Raw genomic sequence first — 24,945 nt, forward strand, 5'->3', positions numbered from 1 at the left:
TGTTTTGAGGCAGCTTCCTTAAAATAGTCCTGTCAGGGGCGCCTGGGTGTCTCAGTCGGTTGAGCGTCCGACTTCAGCTCAGGTCACGATCTCGTGGTCAGTGGGTTCGAGCCCCGCGTCGGGCTCTGGGCTGATGGCTCAGAGCCTGGAGCCTGCTTCCGATTCTGTGTCTCCCTCTCTCTCTGCCCCTCCCCCGTTCATGCTCTGTCTCTCTCTGTCTCAAAAATAAATAAACGTTAAAAAAAAAATTTAAAAAAAAAATAGTCCTGTCAAAGAATAAAATGGCAAACCACTCTGGAAAACAACATGGAAATTTCTTATTAAGTTAAATCTATACTTAATTATACTACTCCTAGATACTTACTCAAGAAAAATATAAGAACGCATGTCCACAAAAAGAGTCATATAAAAAGTTCATGGCAGCATTGTTCATAATAGCCAAAAAGAAGAAAAAAACACAAATGTCCACCAATGGTGAATGAGTAGCCAACTGTGGTATATTTATACAATGGAATACTATTCAGAAATCAAAAGGAAAGACCTACTGATTTGTGCAAGAACATGGATGAATCACAGAGATATTATACTAAGCAAAATAATCCAGACACAAAAGAGTGTCTCATATAGTCTTATTTATATGACATTTTAGGATAGGCAAAACTACATGAATGGAAATCAGATCAGTGGTCGCTAGGGGCTGGGAATGGAGAGCAGGTATTGACTACAAAGGAGCATGAGGAACTTTCTGGGGCAATGGAGATATTCTATATCATGTTGGGGTGACATTTGCACAACTATATGAGTTTGTCAAAACTCATCAAACTGTACTCCTAAAAAGGGTGCATTTTACTGTATGTAAGCTATACTTCAATATACCTGACTTTTTATAAAAGATAATATCATCAAACACTAGCAACTTCTATGTGAAAAGGTGAGAGGATGAGCACAACCCATAGAGATGGGTTGAGAAAACCTGGTTTGTACATTTCTTTCTGATTTTATTTATTTTTTAAGTTTATTTATTTATTCTGACAGAGAGAGAGAGAGAATGAGCAGGGGAGGGGCAGAGAAAGAGGGAGAGAGAGAGAGAGACAGAGACAGAGACAGAGACAGAGAGAATCCCAAGCAGGCTCTGAACTCTGCACTGAGCCTGTTGTGGGGCTCCAACTCACAACTGTGAGATTATGACCTGAGCCGAAATCAAGAGTCAGATGCTTAACTGACTGAGTCACACAGGCACCCCTCTTTTTTATTTTCTCTAAGTGCTGACAATTTAATAACTTTTTAAAAACTTTCTTTTCTTAATGTTTATTTTTGAGAGAGAGAGAGAGAATGAGCAGGTGAGGGGCAGAGAGAAAGACACAGAATTTGAAGCAGACTCCAGGCTCTGAGATGTCAGCACAGAGCCCTATGTGGGGCTCGAACTCACAAACCGCGAGATCATGACTTGAGCTGAAGTTGGCCATTCAAGCTATTGAGCCACCCAGGCGCCCCAATTTAATAACTTTTTTTGCCTTGTCAAAATGTTCCTGGCATCAAAATGGCTGCATCACAGTGTCTGGTCATGGCAACCAGAAAGGGCAATGGCATGTCCAGGCAATCAGAAAGATCAATAAACAAATGACTATAGTAAATTGTGTTTTATGCCTCAAGAGGTTTATGTACAAAGTAGATGGACTAGGGGTGCCTGGGTGCCTCAGTTGGTTAAGTGTCTGACTTCAGCTCAGGTCATGATCTCACAGGTTTGTGAGTTTGAGCCCTGCATTGGGGCTCCGAGCTGTCAGCACAGCCTGCTGTGCTGGAGCCTGCTTCAGATTCTGTGTCTCCCTCTTTCTCTGCCCTTCCCCCACCTGTGTTCTCTCTCTCTCTCTCTCTCTCTCAAAAATAAATAAATATATTTTTTTAAAAAGAAGTAGATGGACTAATTCTGCATGTGGGAGTAAGGGCAGGGTATTCCCAGGAGGATGGAGAGGAAAAAAAGAGAGGAAACTGCATGTGTCATGTGTGAAGGGTCCAATGGGTAAGAGTTTGGCACATGTGAAAAAATAGTGCTGTATCTCCGGTCAGGAGGAAAGCATTGGGGGAGTTGAGAGAGAAAGCCCACGAAGTTGCCCGGACTTAGGTTGGGAAACCAGCGCAGCCCTACTGGAGAGTTTGGAGGCACAGAATTGCTTGGCAAGCACTGACTTGGTCAAGTCCATCTTTTTTTTTTTTTTTTTAAGTTTATTTATTTTTGACAGAGACAGAGTGTGAGCATGAGCTGGGGAGAGGCAGAGAGAGAGGGAGACACAGAATCCAAAGCAGGCTCCAGGCTCCAAGCTGTCAGCACAGAGCCTGACTCGGGGCTCAAACTCACGAACCGTGAGATCATGACCTGGGCCAAAGTCGGATGCTTAACCGACTGAGCCACCCAGGCGCCCCAGTCAAGTCCATCTTTTAACAAGAAAGCTCTGGGGAAGACATAGAAGATGGACAGTGGGGAGGAGAGTTAGGAAGGTTCTTTGTGGCCCATCCTTGTCATAATTTCCACTGAAATAAAAAGTGCATTTCTGGTAGTGGACTGTTCTGCATGCCAAAAATATTAGATAAGTCTCAGTATAAAGCAACCCTGAGGGTAGCTCAGCTGCCCAGTAGTTTGAGACCCTCTGTTTCTTTCCTGAAACAGGGTTAGAGGCCCTCAGGGTTAGAATCTCTTGGTCTATTCCAGAGATTCAGTGGTTACAGGAGCAAACCCAAACAAGTCATGGTTCCTGGTGGAGATCAACAGACCCAAGGGATAGAGTATTTTCAGCCTCCCCTTGTGAGCAATCCCCTTCTGTGCCGGGTGGGATTTCCAACCTGGGGAAACAACTGACCAATCGTCTGGGAAGGGAGACTGTCATAAAAGGGTCAGGGCCACTCTGGAGACAGGATGACGGCAACATGAGGCCCAGACACTCCAGGGAATCTGTGAGGCCACGGAGAGAAAACTTGAGGGAAGGCAGGGCTACTGTCTGCCTGGCCCAGCTTCCTCTTTCATGAGCTCATGGCCAAAGCCAGGCCAGGCAGGAGGGTGCCGGAGATTGAGTGAACATGTTTTTTCCCCTACTTGGTTCTGAGTCACACAGGCACCTACCCTTCCCAGAAAACCAGCTTCAGGGCTCACCCCCTGGCAGGCAGTCAAGCCCTAGTGCTAACACGCAATACCAGGAGGAGGGCCGGCTGGCAGCTGGAGTCAGGCCAGCCTGGAGCTCTTATCCCACCCCTAGAGGCCTCTCCCAACCTTCAAAGAAAAGGGCTTATGGTGGCTGTGTTGAAAATAGGAGGGAGGCCTAGTTTAGCTTTTGAGAACCCATGGGAGACACTGTGAATCATGGGGTTGCAGAGGAGGGAGAGACATCAGAGAGCCTTTAATCTAAACACTTGACTTTACAGATACTCATCCAGTAAATACAGGGTGTCTGAAAAGGTCGGACAAAGGGGGGAATACTTTACTTGTTGCACTTTCCCCTTCCCCACCACCCATATTATGCTTTGAATTAAATCGCAATCATACTCTCCAATGCTGACATGGGAGCACTCTACAGAGAGATGCAAGCTGTTTCCCACATGAACAACTCTGTAACATTGAGTTAAAGGGCCCTACGTGTCCAGCTTTTTCAGGCAGCCTGTAATGATGGAGAAGTAAAGTTCTAGGCACTGAATATAGAGCAGTGAACAAGATGGATAAAGTCCTGCTTTCATGGAGTTATTATCTGATAGGAAGAAATGTGAGGCCAAAGGGAGGAACTACAACACCGGGTCCTAGAAAGCCAGTGTTGGCACAAGAACAGGCACATTGGGTCCTTTCCCAGCTCCCCATTCTCAGCAGCCTCCAGGAAATTTTGGTTGAGTTGGACTGAACTAGCATGGACCAGGCAGTATATCAGGACAGGGGATATCATGCTCTCTTGTGACCTTGCCTTGGTGCTCCAGGCACTCTTGCCTTCCTTTTGCATCAGGGAAAACTGTCAGGGCCTGATCTTGACCTTCCTAAGGCCCAAATGGGCATCTTTGAGGGTCATTTATTAACTTGCTGCCAAGAATTCACCAGCTCACCCTACTGCCATGCCTCTAGCAAGAATTGTTCCAGCTAGAATGTGTGTGCATGGGGCCAGGGGAAAGGTGTTTAAAATCAGTCAACTCGCTGAACAAGAACTAGGAATGCAGAAGTCTCTGCTTCTCTGAAGAAAAGAAAAAAGCCACAAAACCTGCCTGAGATGGAGAGGGAAGCAAGGGGTTGGGGCGAAAAGAGAAAGAGAAATTCCTTTCTTTTTAATTTTTTAAAATATTTATTTATTTTTGAGAGAGAGAAAAGCAGAGTACGAGCATGGGAGGGGCAGAGACAGAGGGAGACAGAATCTGAAGCAGGCTCCAGGCTCCAAGCTGTCGGCACAGAGCCCGATGCAGGGTTCAAACTCGTGAGCCGAAGTCAGACGCTTAACTGACTGAGCCACCCAGGCACCCCAAAAGAGAAATTCTATGTCCTGATGACGTTAGCACTTTGAGGCTATTTTGTCACCCTGGTCTTCTACTCCTGGATTAGCTCACTGCTGCCCATATCTCCCCCGAAGTAGCCCCTCTTCATATAATCATAATAGTGGCCATCATGGGAAAAAGCGCCTGCTATGTGCCTAGGAGCAGTATACTTATATACTTAATCCTCACAGTAACCTGAAAGCCAATTTGCCCATTATTCTTTCTTTTTTTCTTTTTTTTTTTTCTTTTTCTAATTTACATCCAAGTTAGTTAGCATATAGTGCAACAATGATTTTAGGGGTAGATTCCTTAGTTCCCCTTACCCATTTAGCCCATCCCCCCTCCCACAACCCCTCCAGTAACCTTCTGTTTTTTCTCTGTATTTAAGAGTCTCTTATGTTTTGTCCCCCTCCCTGTTATATTATTTTTGCTTCCCTTCCCTTGTGCTCATCTGTTCTGTGTCTTAAAGTCCTCATGTGAGTGAAGTCATATATTTGTCTTTCTCTGACTGACAAATTTTGCTTAGCATAATACCCTCTAGTTCCATCCACGTAGTTGCAAATGGCAAGATTTCATTCTTTTTTATTGCTGAGTAATACTCCATTGTATATATATACCACATCTTCTTCATCCATTCACCCATCGATGGATATTTGGGCTCTTTCCATACTTTGGCTATTGTTGATAGTGCTGCTATAAACTTTGGGGTGCAGGTGCACCCACATTTCAATTGAGGGAACCTTTTCAGAGAAATTAAGTAGCTGGCCCAATATCATATAGTTAATAGGTAGCAAAGCTGGGGTTTAAACCCAGTTTCCTCTAACACCACTAGATTCTAATATGCTCTTTTTGCTACATCATGTCTCCTTTCTACTGCAAAACCAAGTCAAGTCAACAAAGTTACTGAGTATCTACCAAACATCCAGGTGCTGCTGAGCTTTCTGTTTCTGTTCCTTGAGTACCCTGACTCCAGCCCTCTAACCCTGTTACCCTTTTTCAAAAGTTCCCACTTCCAAATATCTGTCTCCTTCCCATTGCCTTTGTCCCCCATACTAGCCTTCAGTCAGCAATGCAGCAATACTCTAGGTGGCCAACAGGCACGACTCACTCTTATGCCAGGGATTTATACAGAGTGAGGGCCAGGGCTTTGCCAACCATCGCCTGCACAGTTATTTCCAATTTAATGGCAGATTCCCCTGAGCCACAGTTGAGCATCCCCCGTCTCCTCTTTGGAGAGGAAGCTTTGGAGGGGGGGGGGGGGGACAGACCTTTGAAGGGACACAGCTGGATAAACAGATACCTCTGAGGGTGAGGGGTAGCTCCTCAGAGAAGATGGATTTAAGAATATTTATGAACCCCCTACTAGGTGAAAGGCCATGTACTGGAGACACCACCAAGACATCATGAGGAAAAGGGCGGATGTGGTCCTGTATATTTATGGAGATTATATTCCAGTGGGGGAGACAAACAACAAAAAGTAAACAAATAGATAAAATGATTCCCCAAGGTAGCAAGTGTTGTAAGAAAATGCACAAGTGGCTAAGAAAGAGGTTGGCAGGAGGTCAAGCTCACGGGTCAAATGAGGGGAGTGAAGGAGCATGGCAATCCTGGGGAAGATGGAAAGGAAATGAGGAGTAGTGAGAGCAGTGGAATGGAAAGGGGCCAGCGGCCTGTTTGCCCAGGATTAGGGCAGTGAGAACTGGTGCAGCTGCCATCTCAGCCCCTGGCCCTTCCTGGCCTTAACTCATCCCCCAGCACTCACCCCCGCACCCTTTCATTGGCTTAATGATTCACTCTCAACCTTTCCCTAGCTTCCTGTGTGTCAGGAGGTGGTGGGGAGAGCTGTGTGTCTCTGAGGGTAGCAGAAACAGGGATGACATTGGTTGAGAAGGAATGGTGAGCAGTATGGGTTGTCTCGTTCTGCTCTGTCCCATTCTGGCCTTGCCACAAAGAAAGGTCTCTCTGTGCCGGGAGGACAGTAAAGATAACTAGGCCCAGCTGGAGGCCCAGATTCCAGATGTGGGAGGTAGTGGTGAAACAAGATCCTGACAGCCGGCTTTGTTTCCCCTCCCCTGCCTAATGCCCTAGAGAAAATTTCCATCATAAACAAGTTGTGCATTCCTGACCTTGGGTGCCCCCACCTCTCTCCCACCAAGCCTGTTTCTTCCATCATCACTATCTCCCCCACCCTCAATTTACATCTGTGTGAGCACGTATGTGGGCCCATGCACGCATGCCAATAGTCATGTATTCATTTTAATAGTTGTGTGGCGTGCAGGTTCCCTTGGAATAAGGATGCAGGTAGCTGTGTGGGCTCACTGTTTGGGTGTGAAAACAAGGATGGTGGCAGGTGTGAAAGGCAGGTATGGGAAAGGGATGTGTTTCTGTAGAGGTGTGTTTTATGTTGGTCAGGAAGAAGTGTTTAATACATGAGTTTAGACAGCAATGATGGGTGTAAAATAAAGAAACATAGAGGCCTAGGAAGCAGTTGTATACACAGAAATAGTGTATCTATTTTAGCCCAGTTCTGGGGATGTCCTCTATTTGCATCCCACATGTCCTTGGTTGAGAAACACCATCATTTGTTCCTTGTTTGTTATGTGTGTAAGAATTGTCCCAGCTAGGGGCACCTGGGTGGCTCAGTTGGTTGAGCGTCCAACTTCAGCTCAGGTCATGAGCTCCTGTTCATGGGTTTGAGCCCCTCATCGGGCCCTGTGCTAACAGCTCGGAGCCTGGAGCCTGCTTTGGATTCAGTGTCTCCTGCTCTCTCTCACTTGTGCCATGTCTCTCTCTGTCTCTCAAAAAAAAAAAAAAAAAAAAAAAAAGAATTGTCCCAGCTGTTCTTAAGATGTAACTTTGTATGTGCGGCTTGAAAGAGTGTATCCATGTCTCAAAGCTTGGGGTGACCCGGCCACTGTGTGAATACCACATGTGCATTTTCAGCTTTCATTTAATAAGACTGTTGAGCCACTACTACATGTAAGGCACTCTGCTGGGTTTTATGGAGGGCACAAAGACATGTGTGACACAGCACAGCCTGTAATGGAAGAGATCATATACGTACTCTGTGTGCACCAGGCATAATATGATCTGGAGTAAAGACCTGAGCCAGATGCATTTCAAATCCCTGGAGTCAGCCTTAAAGCCTTCATATTCTTAACTGTCAGCACCGCACTCTCCATGCTCCGTGATTCTAACGATTCCCATCTCATTATTAAATCTCTGTGGTCTTGTGCTACAAGTGTCTCTTACTGCACCCCTCTTCCTGGTTCCCTCTGCCATAGCCCATCTCAGGCCCTTGTTATCTTCCACCTGAACCTTTCCAATAGCCTCCTATCCCATGCCCTACTTAGTTCCCAGCTTGAACTGTCCTCCTTTTATATCCTCCCATGACCCACAGAATCCACAATCTAGAGTCAAACTCAATTTCCTGGCCTGGCAGCTAAGTTCTCTTCACTCTGCCTACCTCCTTTCAAGTATCATTACTTCCCACTACTCCTTTACAGGAAACTTACTGTAAGATTGTTTTTCTTGTGATTCCCCAAACATATCCTGTACTTTTCCAGCTCAAGGCCTTTGCTGATTCCATTCTCTTCCTCACAGTCATCTTACATATCTGACTCTGTGGTATCCCACCCACAGTTCAAAGTCATCTCAAATGCCACTCTTCCATGAAGTCTTACCTTTTTGTTTTTTCCACCTTATTGATTAGACAGGCGTGAACACTAGTTCCTTTGGGTCCCCCTTTACGCTTAGTCTTCAGTTTCCTTAAGACCCTCAAAACATGGGAATGCAAGCTGGTGCAGCCACTCTGGAAAACAGTATGGAGGTTCCTCAAAAAACTAAAAACAGAACTACCCTATGACCCAGCAATTGCACTACTAGGCATTTATCCAAGGGATACAGGTGTGCTGTTTCTAAGGGCACATGCACCCCCATGTTTATAGCAGCACTATCAACAATAGCCCAAGTTTGGAGAGAGCCCAAATGTCCATCGATGGATGAATGGATAAAGAAGATGTGGTATACATATACAATGGAGTATTACTCAGCAATCAAAAAGAATGAAATCTTGCCATTTGCAACGACGTGGATGGAACTGGAATGTATTATGCTAAGTGAAATTAGTCAGTCAGAGAAAGACAAAAATCATATGACTTCACTCAAATGAGGACTTTAAGAGACAAAACAGATGAACAAAAGGGAAGGGAAACAAAAATAATATAAAAACAGGAAGGGGGACAAAACATAAGAGACACTTAAATATGGAGAACAAACAGAGGGTTACTGGAGGGGTTATGGGAGGGGGGACAGGCTAAATGGGTAAGGGGCACTAAGGAATCTACCCCTAAAATCATTGTTGCACTATATGCTAACTAACTTGGATGGAAATTTTAAAAAATTAAATAAAAAATTAAAAAAGACCCTCAAAACAGTTCTCCTGATTGGGGTCCCCCCCCTGCATGCATAAGGTAAGGCCCACAAGGGTGAGGTGCCCACTAAATCTGGCTTGCCTCACTCAGCAGCCCATATGCTGGAATTCATAGCCCTAGTACTTTGATCAGTACCTTCAACAGGGTACCCAGCACCAGTGAATGCTCAAAGGATGTTAAATTGTGTGTCCATGAGCAGCTGTCTCTAAGGCAGTTATGAAAATGTGTCAATTCTCTATTTTTTTTTTTTAGCCAAGCGCCTCTCCCTTCTTATTACCATTACCATATTTGTATAACATCTCACAGTTTAAAATGTTCTTCACATAAATTTTGTTATTTTTTCTATATGACAAGGGACAAATCTGGGTGGCTGCTAACCTCTTGCCTTTCTGCACCAGCCTTATGTGAGCATTTCTGCACACATCTAAGTGGGTAGCTTTGTTATGTTATCCTTGCAAAGTCTCTGCACCTTTGCTCTGTGTGTGTGCGCGCACACGCACATGCATGTGTTATGTACACGTTAAAGAAGAGCAGAATAGGCCACCCCAAAATGTGCCACTATGCCATGTGAATTATTTTGAGCTGAAGGCAATCAACACCCAGAAGACTCAGGAAAAGCTTTTTACCTCTCTCCCTCAACTGGCTAAAAGAATTTAGATAGAGGCCTGAAAGATAAAGAGAGCTATTACACAGATAACCTTTTATCTGAAAGACTTACTCTTGGCAAGGCAAACTTCTGACTCCCAAACTTCGGTTCTTATCTTCCTCTGAATTGGCCTCCTCCTCTTTGAAGCCCCAGGCCACTGATCCATTCCCTAGCTCAAGATTGCTTATAAGCCTCAATTGCCTTACTGCCTTGAGTCTCATGGCTTCCTGGGTTCCAGAAGTAGGTAATTAAACTTGTTGTTTTTCCTGTTAATCTATCTTATATCAATTTAATTATTAGACCAGCCAAAGAAGAGACCATTTTTACTGCCCCTACAATACAGTGTGTGTTGAGGCAGGAAGCATTGTGTCTGTGTGTAGTTCATTTTTCCATGTCGTCTTGGCTATTTCACTAATAACTTTCTTCTTGGGGTGTGTGCGTTTTCTGCGTGCATCTACGAGGGTATAAATGTGCCTGTGTAACTGTAATTTCTTGACTTGCTAGGTCACTATTGTAGCAGTAAGATTTCTTTTTTAAGTCCTCCTGCTTCCCAAGAGATGGGACCTGTGGCCCAACCACCTTCTAAGCTGTCTGTTGGCCCCTCTCCATCTACCACATGTCCCGACATGTGCCTGAAGTCCGGGAACTCACCCACTCCACTCACAACTCACACACTCACAACACACTTGGGCGCCTAACCTTGCATAGGCCACTCCCTCTCTCGGCTTAATCTTCGGAATTTCCAGCTCGCTCCGGCCACCACTCCCAGTCGTGGGTGGAGTCGAAAAGGATCCGCCCATTCCAGGGCGCACAAAAATTGCTCCGCACGACCGCGGGTCCTCATCCGGCCTTCCGCCCAGCTCAGCTCACGATGTGTCACTCTCGCAGCTCCCTCCCCACCATGACCGTTCTGCGGGCCCCAACCCCTGTCTCCTCCACCAGCCCCGGACCCCGGCGGGGATCTGGTCCTGAGATCTTCACCTTCGACCCTCTCCCGGAGCCCGCGGTGGCCCCTGCCGCGCGCCCCAGCGCCTCCCGCGGGCATCGAAAGCGCAGCCGTAGGGTCCTGTACCCACGAGTGGTGAGTGTCGAGGAAGTAGGCAGCAGGTGGGGCAGGGCAGCCGGAACAGCCGAACCCCGAGATCTCAGCTAACCTTCCCTTCGTTGTCTCTCTTCAGGTCCGGCGCCAGCTGCCAGTCGAGGATCCGAACCCTGCCAAAAGGCTCCTTTTTCTTCTGCTTACCGTCATCTTCTGCCAGATCCTGATGGCTGAAGAGGGTGTGCCGGCACCCTTGGCTCCAGAGGACACCTCCAGCGGCGCATCCGCCACGCCCACCCCTGCGCCCCCGGTCCTCGAGTCCCTTAATCTGACCTCTGAGCCCTCGGACTACGCTCTGGACCTCAGCACATTTCTCCAGCAACACCCGGCCGCCTTCTAACCGGGACTCCCCGCATCCCCCTCAAAAGAATCCGAAAAACCAAAGAAACACCAGGTGTACCTGGTGCGCGAGAGCGTATCCCAAACTGGGACTTCCGAGGCAATTTTAACTCACAACACTGCAGCGGAGACTCCAGCCCGAGCCTGGGATTAGAGGAGCACCGACACTCCGGGGCGAGATCGGGTGGGGAAGAGCGTCATTAATTTATTTCTTATTGATCCTAATTAATATTTATATATGTATTTATGTATGTTCCCCTAGGTGATGGAGGGGTGTATGTAATATTTATTTTAACTTATGCAGGGGTGTGAGATGTGCCCCCCTACTGAAAATGCAGATCTCTTAGTATTTGAGCTTTGTGGGAAACGTGGAAGCAGGGCTCCCAGAACTTAGGGAGACCCTTCTCCCGAGAAGGAATGGAGAGGATCTGGGTCCTGGAGAGCGCCCGGGCTGAGGCAAGGATGGTGGCGGGTCTTAGGTTTAGGGACTGGTATTCCGTCCTCCAGGATGTCACCTCCGCGGATCTATTGTGTGAGGCTTTGGCGGACTGTTGGGAATAAGGTCCTTGTCCGAGGATCTCCTCGAAGTTGCCCCCAAGGGGTGGCTACAGTGTCAAAGGTCGGTGGGCTATCGGGGGCGGCTGTGGGGTCGCCCGGTATGTTCTGTGAACACAAATAAACTCGATTTACGGTCAGCAGTCATCTGAATGTATCTTTGCAAGCGGCGATTCCCCATTCTTCCTCGGACCGGCGGGAGGAGCTGGGTCCACGTCCCTAACGGGCGCTCCGCCCCAGGTGACCGGATACGGTCGTTTTTTGCCCAACGCGTGGTTTTCCCAGTTAGTACAGCCGAGCAAATCCGAGATGAAGCAATGTCCCCCGCCCTGGGTTGCCAGGCCCACGGAAGTCACGTCCTGCATCCCGGGGCGGAGCTCGCAGCTGGGGAAGGGCGACGGCGGGGGCGGCCGCTAGCCCAGCAGCCTCGGTAGGCCGGGCTGCTGGCTGGCTGTCTGCGAACCAGAGAGTGGCCTGCCGGGAAAGGGGCGGGCCGAGGGCGCAGGGGTGAGGGGGGCTGGCTCGCCGCGTGGGGCGGGGTCGCGTTTGCCGCAGCAACAGGGTGCGGCCGGGTGAGCGGCGCGGGCGCAGGCCCAGCTTTGCGGAAGGCGGTGCGTCGGGACCGCTGCTCAGTCCCCAGATCGGCTGCGCGCCCCAGCTGTTGCCGAGACCCCAGCCCGGCCGCAGCCAGCGTGCAGGGAGGTGGGTGGGGAGGGGAGATGTAGTCGGGCTGCGGAGGAGCGGGGAGGGTGGCTCAAGGTCTGGGGTCCGCTAGGCGCGGGAGAGCATTATCAGATAAGCAAGAAACCGTCCTCACAGAAGGCGGGACGGGGCAGGGGCAGGGAGTGGCCGTAAGCCGGCGTGGGAGGGAGCCGCTGGGGATCTGTGGGACTGCAGAAGGAAATGTCTTAACGGACCCACGGGTGTGGAAGGGACTGGGCCTTGGAAAGAGAGAGTATTCACTTCTGTGGACCTCGCCCGCAAAGTTTTTCTCTCCCTTTCCTCCAGCTCTAACTAACCTGAGCCATGTTTTTCACCTGTGGCCCAAATGAGGCCATGGTGGTCTCCGGTAAGTAATGTTCTCTTCTCAGCCAGTGCCCCCCAGACTCTTGCGGTCCTGCCTCTGTCCTTTACTCTTCTCCCTACCAGCTCCCCAGCGCCAAGCCTTCTGTCCACCCCACCCCCCCATGGCTGCAAGCCACCCATTTGTGATTACCAGTCGCTACCCTTACGAGGCCCAGACTGTCTCCCCTCCAGCTCCCAGATTTCCTCGTGGGGATTATCCCCCCAACCCCAGTTTTTCAGTCTTCCATATTCTAGCCCTACCCCTCACCACTGCAACTTACTGCCCCCTCACCTTGCAGGTTTCTGCAGAAGCCCCCCAGTCATGGTAGCTGGAGGGCGTGTTTTTGTTCTGCCCTGCATCCAGCAAATCCAGAGGTAAGTAGGAGAACCAGGGAAGGGGAACCCTAGTTTTCTCTCTTTCCTTTTTTTTTTTTTTTTTCTCACTGTCCACTCCTTTTTCCCATAGGATCTCTCTCAACACACTGACCCTCAATGTCAAGAGTGAAAAGGTTTACACTCGCCATGGGGTCCCCATCTCAGTCACTGGCATTGCCCAGGTGAGGCTTTCAGAGCCTTTCCCCTGATGTCCATTCCTTCATCACCTTCTTTGTCCCCAGACATTAAGAATCTTCTGACCATGGCCTTCCCAACCTCTGGCTGCAGAGAAATTTCTCTGCGAAGTCTCACTTTCTCCAGGGACTCCCGAGGCGCTTGACTCTTCCATTCTTTTCCTGCTTCCTACCTGGCTTCATGAGACCTTCACCACACTCCCTCTATCCCTATTCTGGCTACAGGTGAAAATCCAGGGGCAGAACAAGGAGATGTTGGCAGCTGCCTGCCAGATGTTCCTGGGGAAGACAGAGGCTGAGATTGCCCATATTGCACTGGAGACTCTGGAGGGCCACCAGAGGGCTATCATGGCCCACATGACTGTGGAGGTGGGCTTGAGGGCAGGGAAAGATCTGGGAGGCATACCAGAGTGAGTTGGGCCTCTGGGCCAAGCTAGTCTGTGGGAGACAGTAGCCAGAGGACTGAGAGCTTAAATTCCTCCTTCCTACCATTCTGTTACCCTAGGAAATCTATAAGGACAGGCAGAAATTCTCAGAGCAAGTTTTCAAAGTGGCCTCCTCAGACCTGGTCAACATGGGCATCAGTGTGGTTAGCTATACCCTGAAGGACATTCATGATGATCAGGTATACCTAGGTGGCTGATCTTCTCCAGTTCCCTGCTCCCATCTCTTAAACCTTCCTGAGGATTCTGATTTCTGCTTCTCTCCCACAGGATTATTTGCACTCTTTAGGGAAGGCTCGAACCGCTCAAGTCCAAAAAGATGCTCGGATTGGGGAAGCAGAAGCCAAAAGAGATGCTGGGATCCGGGTGAGATAGATCCCACTTGGGGGGTCAGTTGGTCACTATGGATTTGTTGGGCATGCAGCGGGAGAGGGGATGGAAGAGGCACATCTGAGTGAGGTCTGGTAGAGCTGGGTTGGCAGAGGATATAGATGAGGCCACGTGCAGGGGAGCCTGGTGAGGAGTAGGCTCTCCCCGCGGGGCCTTCCTCTCCCTACTCTGACTTCCTTCCTGATCTCTGTGTGGACAGGAGGCCAAAGCCAAGCAGGAAAAGGTGTCTGCTCAGTACCTGAGTGAGATCGAGATGGCCAAAGCACAGAGAGACTATGAGCTAAAGAAGGCTGCATATGACATCGAGGTCAACACCCGCCGAGCACAGGCTGACTTGGCCTATCAGCTTCAGGTCAGAACTACCACACTGGGCAGTTCCTCTCAGGCCCTCCATCTCAGGCTACCACACTTTCTCAGGTTCTAACTCTGATCCCTTTACTCTGGCTGTCCATTTCTGACCCAACTCCTCCATATGAGGAAGATTTGAAAAACCTAACCATTTCAGTTGAAAAGTAAAGGCCAAGAAGGGATATGGTCAATAGGACTGGTCATATGTTTGGGCAGACTGTTCCCTGTGAAAGGGCACCTGGGTGAATGGGGTGAAGCAGAGCTAGGATCCAGCCCATGCTCTGCTCACCATACTGTGCATTCTGCCACAGGTCAGTGGTTCCGCATCCACCCAGGGGAAGGGGCACCTTTTTCTGATTTTCCGTGGGCTCAAAGCAGCCCTGGTGATCCAAGAAGGGCGTGAGGAAGAAAAACATGGATGTGAGCTTTGAATCCTGCAAAGTGAGATATGGGCAGCCCTTGATATTGCAAGGAGGCATGATCAGTCCTCTTTGTTTGCAGATTCTGTATTTGAGAATTTGCCTACTCAAAAATTTATTGGTAACCCCAGAAACAGTACTTGTGGCACCTTTGTGGTCATTTGCACACAATGCACAGAGCAGTGAAAACTTTGAGTTGCCTAACGTGCAGCGGAGGTTGAACAAGATGTTCTGCCTTCCTGTTTCAGCTCTCATAAGGTAAAAAGTGTCATTTTCACAGTATATTTACTGCCATGTTTTTTGCATTTTTGTACTTTTTGTTGGTGATTTTGCTGTTTAAAATGGCCCCCAAGCGTACTGCTAAAGTGCTAAGTATTTCTAAGTGCAAGGAGGCTGTGATATGCCTATAGAGAAAATACATGTGTTAGATAAGCTTCTTTCAGACAGGAGTTATAGTGCTTTTGGCTATGAGTTTGTTGTTAATGAATTAACAATGTATATTACATAAGGTATCTTTTAACAGAAACACATGTAAAACAAGGACATATACTAATCTGTCGATGAAAATGTTGTGACCAAGGGCTCACAGGAACCTAATAGCAAAATAAGTATTTGCTAATTCAGTATTCATGGCTACTCTATAGATCTACCACAAATAATGAAAATCAACTGTATTTTGAGACCTTTACCCAAAGGATGGCAATATTATGAAATTTGGTTTTGCCAAGAATTGGTACAGGCTGAAAGCCTAATGAAGTGCAAAACCTCTTTAGTTTATGATGTTAAATTCCTGGTGTTTTGACAGGTAATTGAGTGTAGCATAGTGCTTTGCTCCTCAGCATGGTCTGCCTACCAGCAGCATCAGCATCAGCATCACTGTGGAACTTGTTAGATACAAAATCTCAGGCTCCAGTCCTACTGACTGAATCAGAATCTGCATTTTTTTTTTTTTTTAAGTAGGCTCCAGACCCAGTGTGGGACATGAATGCACGACCCTGAGGTCAAGAGTCACATGCTTTACTGACTGGGCTAGCCAGGTGCCCCCAAAGCCTGCATTTTTAACAAAATCCCCAGGAGATTCATGTACACACTGGAGTTTGAAAAGCACTAACATTGTGGAAACCATTTGCTTGAGTGGTCCTTAACCTTCTAAAAATGGCTTTATTTGTCTGAAGATCAAAGGATTGAGCTGATTTTGGCTCTGTTCCAGCTTTTATGAGTTCTTTATTTTGTGCCAGGCTTTGTGCTAGGTGCTCATGAAATAAGAATTCATTCAATAAATATGTATTCAATAAATACATATTCATTCAATAAATATGTAAGTGCTTACTATGTGCCAGACATTGTTTTGGAGGTAAGGATATAAGGCAGAAAAGATTCCTGCCCTTGTGGAGCTTACATTATAACACAGGAAACAGCTAATAAGCAAGTACATAATTTTTATGGGTTCTTGTTTAAGTGCTATGATGGAAATACACAGAGTGAGCAAAAAACAGTGGAGAGGTACTATATTAGGTTAGGGGTGATCCAAGAAAGCTTCAGTGAGGAAGTGACTTATGAGATGAAACCTGAACATGAGAAGGAGCCAGCAATGTAAAGAGTTGTGGACCAAGAACATTCTAGGCCAAGGCTGTTCAAATAGAACTTTCTATGATGATGGAAGTGCTGTAAATCTGTGCTGTGATTTTTTTTTTTACACATTTTTTAATTGTTTTTATTCGTTTTCAAGTTTATTTATTTTTGAGAGAGAGAGAGAGACTCACACACAATGCAAGTGGGGGAGGGGCAGAGAGAGAGGGATACATAGAATCTGAAGCAGGCTCCAGGCTCTGAGCTGTCAGCACAGAGCCCAGTGTGGGACTTGAACTAACGAACTGCGAGATCATGACCTGAGCTGAAGTCGGATGCTTGACCACTGAGCCACCCAGGCGTCTCTGTGCTGTGATGTTCAGTGCTTCAAATGTGGCTAGTGAAATGTAGGAACAGAATTTTTAATTGTATTTAATATTAATTTAAATATAAATAGCCATATGTGGCTAGGCAGAGGACCATCATGTGCAAAGGCCCTGAGGTAGGAAAGCTTGGTATATCCCAGGAACAGAAAGGAGGGTTCTGATCTGGTGTGGCTGGTATGCAGTGAGATGGCAAGGTAGGCATGGCCAGGTCACATAGGGTTCAGGTGGTCGTGATGGAGACTTAGAATTCAAAACCCAGTAGAATGCTATTGGAGAACTTTTTTTTTTTTTTTTTTTTTTTTTTTTTTTTTTTGAGAAAGAGTGTACACACAAGAGCAGGGGAAGATGAGAGAGAGGGGGAGAGAGAATCCCAAGAATGCTCCACACTACCAGTGTGGAGCCCAGTGCAGGGCTCGACCCCACGAAACTTGAGATCATGACCTGCATCAAAACCAAGAGTCAGATGCTCATCTGACTGAGGCACTTAGGTGTCCCATACTATTGGAGAACTCTAAGCAGCGTGCTGCCATGGTCTAATTTACATTTTCACAAGGATCAGTATGGCTGCTATGAGGAGAATTGATTGTCAGAAGACAAGAGAGGAAGCAGGAATTTAAGTTGGAAGCTTTCTCAAAGATGATGGATTGAATAAATATAGTTAATTGCACTCCCTCTAAAACCTCACTAAAACCACATAGAGTGATTTTTGAAAAGAAAGGGAAGACAAAAACAGATGCAGAGAATAGAATCAGAGGGAACAGAAAGCATTTTGGAAGCCAGAAAGCCATCGTAATTGACTAAGCCAGTCTGAGACAGCTGAGCCAGAGCTGCAGGGAGAAACAATGTAATCAGCTGAGGCTCAGGAGATAGCAGCAACAGGTGCCTCTGGAGTTGTGATGAGACTGTTGAAATGAGGAGAAATGAGGTAAATGTGATAAAAAGTCACTTCTCAGCTCCTCTGGCTCCCTATGTCTTTGGTCATAGGCTCTTCTCTGCCCTAGTAGACATTGGGAAGTTTATTATCTGACAAGAGAAAACTAGAGGATATGATATGAGCCAGCTAGGCACAGGTGAGGGCCTGGTACTTTATCAATGACAGGCACGATGTGACTGACCATTGAATACTAAATGCTGACAGCCTCCCCTAACTCCCTTACCCCATTTGCCCCCCAGACCCTCCATCTTCCAAAGAAGACATCAGAAGACCATGCTGAGGAACATGACCAATCCAAAGGGAAAGTCTTAAAGATTCTGAATCAGAGGTTCCTCAGCAGGTGACCTGCCCAATCACCCTAGAGTGAAGCTCAAAGTCAACAAGCTTTATCCACATGCCCACAGTTTCCTTTCACTGTTTTAAACTTTAAACAGTTTTAAACTGTTTAAAACTGTTTTAAACAGTTTTTTTACTGTGAGCAGACAGCCAAGAATTACCTGATATATGAGGGAATACTGCAACATGGAAGACTGAGACCAAAACCACAAACAGCAAAGTGATTTGAAGGATATATATACTATGCAGGGAGAAGAAAGTTAAAAAAAAATTTTTTAATACCCCCAGTGAGATAAGAGGAAAATTCACATCCAGAAAATCAGGACATAGAACAGAAAACAAAAAAAGAGCTCTTAGGGGTGCCTGGGTAGTTCAGTTGGTTGCATGTCCGACTTCAGTTCAGGTCAAGATCTCACGGTTTGTGTGTTTGAGCCCTGTGTTGGGCTCTGTGCTGACAGCTCCGAACCTGGACCCTGCTTCGGATTCTGTGTCTCCCTCTCTCTTTGCCCCTCCCCCACTGGTGTGTGCGTGTGTGCTCTCTCTCACTCTCTCAAAAATAAAAAATAATAATAATAATTAAAAATAAGTAAATAATTAAAAGAGCTCCTAGAAATTAATAAGATGGCAGAAATGAGGGCGGAAATCACATTGAAAGAAATTCTAATCAAGGGATTTATTAACCTAATTCTAATAAATTATTCTAATTTTAATAAATTCATTAATCCTAATCTGTAGATTTATTAATCTAATAAATCAACAGAACAAAGTAACTGGGAGGAAAATTGCCAATGGAAAACATTTTTAAATGGTTATTCTGAAAGGTATGACTTTCTAGGTTGAAACCCTCTACCAAGTATGTAATACAATGAATGAAAAACAACTACACCGTGAAATTTCAGAACATGGAGAACAAAGAAAGGATCTAAAAGCTTCCACAGAAAAAGAACAGATCTCAAAGGGTCAGGCATCAAAATGACTTCAGATTTCTCAAGAAACTAGAAGACCATGGAGAAATGCTTTCAAAATGCTGATGGGAAATGAATTCTAAAGTTTACTTATTTTGAGAGAGAGAGAGAGAGAGAGAGAACAAGTGAGGGAGAGACAGAGAGGGAGAGAGAGAGATTCCCAAGTAGGCTGAGCTGACACAACGTGGGGCTCAAACCCATGAACTGTGAGATCATGACCTGAGCTGAAATCAAAAGTCGGATGCTTAACTGACTGATCCACCCAGGTGTCCCCCCCCCCCAACCTTTTTAAAACTTTATTTATTTATTTTGGGAAAATGAATTTTAACATAATAACTTGTACTCAACCTAATTGTCATTCAAATAGAAAGGTAGGGGAAAACCTCAGAAAAGCAAGATCTCAAAAAACTTATTGTCCACATACTCTTTCTGAGGAAGCTGCTGGGGGTTATTTCATCAAAAGGTGGGCTTAAACAGGAGGGGTGCCTGAGTGGCTCAGTGGGTTGAGTGTCAAACTTCTGCTCAGGTCATGATCTGATGGTTTGTGGGTTCAAGCCCTGCGTTAGGCTCTGGGCTGACAGCTCGGAGCCTGGAGCCTGCTTCAGATTCTGTGTCTCCCTCTCTGCCCCTCCCCTGCTCTCACTCTGTTTCTCGAATTGTCTCAAAAATAAACAACATTTATCTTTTTTTTTTTTTATTTATTTATTTTTTTAATTTTTTTTTTAATTTTTTTTTTTCCACGTTTTTTTTTTTTTATTTATTTTTGGGACAGAGAGAGACAGAGCATGAACGGGGGAGGGGCAGAGAGAGAGGGAGACACAGAATCGGAAACAGGCTCCAGGCTCCGAGCCATCAGCCCAGAGCCTGACGCGGGGCTCGAACTCACGGACCGCGAGATCGTGACCTGGCTGAAGTCGGACGCTTAACCGACTGCGCCACCCAGGCGCCCCAAAAAATAAACAACATTTAAAAAAAAAAAAAAAAAGGTGGGCTTAAAGCGGGCAGGAGGGACTCCAACACAGAGAGATCCTGCACTCTGGGGTAGAGAGCAACTAGTCCAGTTTGGGACCTGTTTGGAATTTTAGGGTCAAAGACACTGGAGGGTGCCATACTCAGAAGCATTGTTCTCGAGTGAACAGATGGCTGCATTAGAGGCTGGGCACCATCTCTGGTATTGATAAGACCCACAGAGATGTTGGTACATGGCTGAGCCAGAGCAGTGAGATAATAAAGACACATGTTTTTCTCTGGTACCTCTCACCAAAGTCTTGGCAAGAGCCTTCTGATCTCTGTACTCTACAAGGAATTAGAAAAAGAAATATGCCTAAATAAGAGGAATTCTATATGTACACATTCTTGTAGATGCTTTGAATGTCCCTGGGAGAAGAATACACAAGAAACTGGTCACAATGGTTGCTTCTGGGGAAAGGAACAAGGTGGTTTGAGGAAATAAGTGGATGGAAGCCTTGCTTATCATTATTCGTTTTTTTTTTTCTTCTGAATTTGTACCATATGCAAAAAATAAAAGTGAAAAAGATACATACATACACCCGCCCCTGCCCCTGCCCCTGCCCCAAGCCAGTTAGGCAGCTGTTGGCAGGTCAGGCTAGAGTTGAGGGTGACTTGCAGGAAGTTTACAGGAGTACAGATGGAAAGAAGTACATGGGTTTGAGTGAGCCTAAAGGTGGAAGACGGCCACTGTGCACCAGAGCCCTCCAGTGCTCGTACTCTAGCAATGGACACTGTGGAGAAATAGACTAATAGGGGAGCTCAACAGAGGGAAACTTAGCATGGCCAAGGGAGAACAGGGACTGGATCCCAGCCCTATGCATCTCTTGATGCTGAGGCTGCCTAGAAAATGCCCTACCCTTGATATTGCCTCTGAGAAGGATCAGGCCATCCCCCAATCTATGACTGGGATCCATATGGGAAATGGACTTTGCTGGGCTGGCTGAACCCGCCAAGGACTAACTTCATGTACCTACTCTGTTTATATCTCTCCTGGAGCTCTGGCTTCTCTCTGTGGTTCCTGGGAACTTGCCCTTCAGCCCTGATGTTGAGCATCTCTCCTACCCAGGTGGCCAAGACTAAGCAGCAGATCGAGGAGCAGCGGGTACAGGTGCAGGTGGTGGAGCGGGCCCAGCAGGTGGCAGTGCAGGAACAGGAGATCGCCCGCCGAGAGAAGGAGCTGGAGGCCCGAGTTCGGAAGCCAGCCGAGGCTGAGCGCTACAAGCTGGAGCGCCTAGCTGAGGCAGAGAAGTAAATGCCCCTTCCCAGGCCCCATCCTGGATCCTTTACCATGTGGGTGCCCCCATATGAAGAACTGAGTTCTATGGAACTCGGGTTACAGGAGCCTCTGTCTCTCCAATGGGGTCTGCCTTTTGCCCCTCCTCAGCCCCTCCCTCCCCTTGTGTGCCCAGGTCTCAACTGATTATGCAGGCTGAGGCAGAAGCTGAATCTGTGAGGGTGAGTTAAGAGGGGGCTCTTGCTGGCTTGTGGAGGGAGTAGGGGTTGCTGTATCAGCTTGGGTTCCTTATCCTTAACTACAGCCATCAGTACCACAACTTTCCTGTACCCTTCTCAGATGCGTGGGGAGGCTGAGGCCTTTGCCATAGGGGCTCGAGCCCGGGCCGAGGCTGAGCAGATGGCCAAGAAAGCGGAAGCATTCCAGCTGTACCAGGAGGCTGCTCAGCTGGACATGCTGCTGGAGAAGCTGCCCCAGGTCTGGAGGTTGTGTGGGCACCAGGAGAGGAACAGAACCAGGGAATGTAGGGTGGGCGGAAATGAGGGGCAAGAGCTTGGGGAGAACCAGGCTAGGGGACCATAAATTAGGGGTGGGAATTATAAGCCAGCAACCAAAGTGAGGAAGGATGATCTTTACAAAGTGAAGCAGATCAAGGATCTTGAAGCCCAGGGTAAGGCGTTTTAGGAAGGAGTGTGGTCAGACCACAGGTGCTGAGTGGGCATCTCTCACCTACCAGGTAGCAGAGGAGATCAGTGGTCCCTTGACCTCTGCCAAAAAGATCACACTGGTGTCCAGTGGAGGCGGGGCCATGGGGGCGGCCAAAGTGACGGGGGAAGTACTGGACATACTGAGCCGCTTGCCAGAGAGCGTGGAAAGACTCACAGGCGTCAGCATCTCCCAGGTGAGGGTCTGTAGGGTGGGAGCTGTGGAACAGAATTTCTGGGTTCCTGGGGCATGTGATGCAGTGGGCCTAGTAGTGGGACCAGCACTAAGGAGGCTTGGGGACCATTGACGTTTTTGTTTTCTATGTGCCAGACACACTGCTAAGCTTCTACACATATGGTTTGTTTTTTAAAATCAAAGTATCCTTTGGGTAAGTAGTATTTTACAAAGTAAAGAAACAACTTCCAATATGTTAAGGAACTCAGCCCCTGTCATACAGCTGGTGAAGCTAGGCTTCAAACCCAGGCTTACCATCCTCTAGAGCCTTGTGGCCCCACTAGCACAAGAAACTAGTTGCAGCCTGTTGACAATTAATTCCAAGCCATATTACTACTTTTCTTGGTGTCTGTTTATTCACCTATAGATTATGGTAGAGGTCAGAAAGCAGGCCCTGGAACCAGACTGTTCTGGTGTGAATCTTGGCTTCAGTGCCTGCTAGCTGTGATCTTAGACAAGTTCTCTACTTCCCTGTACCTCTTTCCTCACCTTAAAATCATGTTAATAATACTATTTACTATGTTGAATTGCTGAAGGGATTTTGTATATATATATAAATATATATATATATCTATATATAAATATATATAGATATATATATAAATATATAAAGTCGATTGAGCATCCAGCTTCAGCTCAGGTCATGATCTCACGATTTGTAAGTTCAAGCCCCACATCAGGCTCGCTGCTGTCAATGCAGAGCCAGCTTCAGATCCTCTGTCTCCCTCTCTCTTCTGCCCCTCCCCCGTTCCTGTTCTGTTGCTCAAAAATGAATAAACATTAAAAAAAAAAAAAAATATATATATATATATATATATATATATATATATATGGGGGTGCCTGGGTGGTTCAGTTGGTTAAGTGTCTAACTCTTATTTCAGCTCAGGTCATGATCTCAGTTTTGAGTTTGAGCCCTGCATTAGGCTCTGTGCTGACAGTGCAAAACCTGCATGGGATTCTCTCTCCCAGTCTCTCTGGCCCTCCCCTGCTCGCTCTCTCTCTCTCTCTCTCTCTCAAAAAATAAAAATTAAAAATATATAGAAGTGCCCTTCAAGTTAGTTTCCTTGGAGTCTTCTTGAGGCCTTCATTGAAAGCACTGAGAGATTAGGAGCTGAGGAAGGTCTGTGAAAGGGCTCTGGCCCTCTCCGCTCCTCTTCAGTGATATATTGCTGTACATGGGGCCTAATGACCACTTGACAAGAGGGTAGGGTAGGGTGGCAGAAAAAAAACTTCTTAGAAGACTCCTGGAAAATGCATGTCCTCCCTTCAGCCTTCATCCAAATGGGGACCTGGGAGAATAGGGTACCTGGTTCCCAAGTGTCATCACCATTGTCTTTTTGCCAGGTTAACCACAAGCCTTTGCGAACAGCTTGAGCCGTCAACCTTCGCTGATGCCTAGCCTCATGGCTTAAGTTGCCAGAATGGTTCCCATACTGCATGTACAACTGGCTTCCCTGAGCATGTCCTTTTGACATTGGGGTCCCACCCCTCATCTCCTTGCCAAATTGCCTGTGCCTTGCCTTGAAGGGGAATGGTCACTCCCCTTGCCAACCCTACACTGCCAAGAGTATCAGTCCCCCAGGATTCCCATGCCAGTCTTCTGATTATCCTACTCACCCAGCTTATTTAACTTCCTAATTACACTGTGTGAGCCTAATTACACTGTCTAGAATTTTCCTGACCCAAACTTGAGGGATGGCCTGGAGGTTCGCAACTTTGTCAAATCAATTGCTGTTAAGAAGCACTAACACTAGTGTCTGGGTGGCTCAGTCAGTTAAGCATTCGACTTCAGCTCAGGTCATGATCTTGCGGTTTGTGGATTCAAGCCCTGCATTGGGTTCTGTGTTGACAGCTTGGAGCCTGGAGCCTGCTGTGAATTCTGTATCTCCCTGTCTCTCTGCCCCTCCCCTGCTCACACTCTCTCAAAAATAAAAAAAATTACAAATTACAAATACTGATGAACAATTAATAAAGCAGAATTCATTCAAAATGAATGCTAGTATGTAGCTTATTCCCTTCGTTCAGTAGACTTTTGGGGCACCTGGGTGGCTCAGTCAGTTAAGCATCCAACTTCAGTTCAGGTCATGATCTTGCCATTCCGGAGTTCAACCCCCGAATTGAGCTCAGTGCTGATATCTCAGAGCCTGGAGCCTGTTTCAGATTCTGTGTCTCCTTCTCTCTCTGCCCCTCCCCCACTCATGCGCGCGCGCAGCGCGCGCGCTCTCTCTCTCAAAAATAAACATTAAAAATTTTAAGGGGCGCCTGAGTGGCTCGGTCGGTTAAGTGACTCACTTTGGCTCAGGTCATGATCTCACGGTTCCTGCATTTGAGCCCCACATGCTGACAGCTCAGAGCCTGGCGCTGGCTTCGGATTCTGTGGCTCCATCTCTCTCTCTGCCCCTCCCCCACTCATGCTCTGTCTCTCTCAAAAACAAAAAAGATACAAAAAAAAGTTTTTAAATACTTTCTAGAATGGGAGAAGTTACTTGTACACTGTTAAAGTTGCACAACTTTTTTCCTGCAAAAAAGTTGGCTACAGGCGGAAAGCGTGCTGAAATGGGAGGAATGGAGAGAACTGCACTAGTCCCCAGAATTACTGAAAATAGGGCCAAGGAAAATTATGTTGACTTAAATTTCTAAGGTAGCTTTGAGACTTATTTTGTGTACTTAGAAGTATGGGGTAGGTTTTAGGTGTAAGTCACTTTAGACCATAACGTGGCATCCCTCACTAGTTATCTTTCCCTTGTGTTAACTGAGAAAATGCCAAA

At 46.8% G+C, this 24,945-nt stretch overlaps 2 protein-coding genes across 2 annotated transcripts; both read left to right on the top strand.

Moving 5' to 3' along the window:
* Positions 1–10,404: 10,404 nt before the first annotated feature.
* IER3 (immediate early response 3) lies at positions 10,405–11,712 on the top strand. Its single transcript, XM_019419978.2, has 2 exons — positions 10,405–10,657; positions 10,755–11,712. The coding sequence occupies exons 1-2, from the start codon at positions 10,448–10,450 to the stop codon at positions 11,013–11,015; spliced, it is 471 nt and encodes a 156-aa protein (XP_019275523.1). The 5' UTR covers positions 10,405–10,447; the 3' UTR covers positions 11,016–11,712.
* Positions 11,713–12,079: 367 nt separating this feature from the next.
* Positions 12,080–24,171, top strand: FLOT1 (flotillin 1). The gene is made up of 13 exons (XM_019419975.2): positions 12,080–12,271; positions 12,578–12,638; positions 12,934–13,009; positions 13,101–13,191; positions 13,429–13,572; positions 13,709–13,828; positions 13,917–14,012; positions 14,236–14,388; positions 21,071–21,252; positions 21,414–21,459; positions 21,578–21,715; positions 21,975–22,139; positions 23,522–24,171. The coding sequence occupies exons 2-13, from the start codon at positions 12,596–12,598 to the stop codon at positions 23,549–23,551; spliced, it is 1,284 nt and encodes a 427-aa protein (XP_019275520.1). The 5' UTR covers positions 12,080–12,271; positions 12,578–12,595; the 3' UTR covers positions 23,552–24,171.
* Positions 24,172–24,945: the final 774 nt, after the last annotated feature.

Source organism: Panthera pardus, unplaced genomic scaffold (assembly GCF_024362965.1).
Source record: "Panthera pardus isolate Hobbes unplaced genomic scaffold, ASM2436296v1 HiC_scaffold_17, whole genome shotgun sequence".
NCBI classification, from domain to species: Eukaryota; Metazoa; Chordata; class Mammalia; order Carnivora; family Felidae; genus Panthera; species Panthera pardus.

Coding starts and splice junctions, on each gene's coding strand:
- IER3 (XM_019419978.2), top strand. CDS start 10,448: ATGTGTCACTCTCGCAGCTCCCTCCCCACCATGACCGTTCTGCGGGCC. Junction 10,658..10,754: donor GGGTCCTGTACCCACGAGTG/GTGAGTGTCGAG, acceptor GTCTCTCTTCAG/GTCCGGCGCCAGCTGCCAGT.
- FLOT1 (XM_019419975.2), top strand. CDS start 12,596: ATGTTTTTCACCTGTGGCCCAAATGAGGCCATGGTGGTCTCCG. Junction 13,573..13,708: donor TGGCCCACATGACTGTGGAG/GTGGGCTTGAGG, acceptor CTGTTACCCTAG/GAAATCTATAAGGACAGGCA. Junction 14,013..14,235: donor AAAGAGATGCTGGGATCCGG/GTGAGATAGATC, acceptor CTGTGTGGACAG/GAGGCCAAAGCCAAGCAGGA.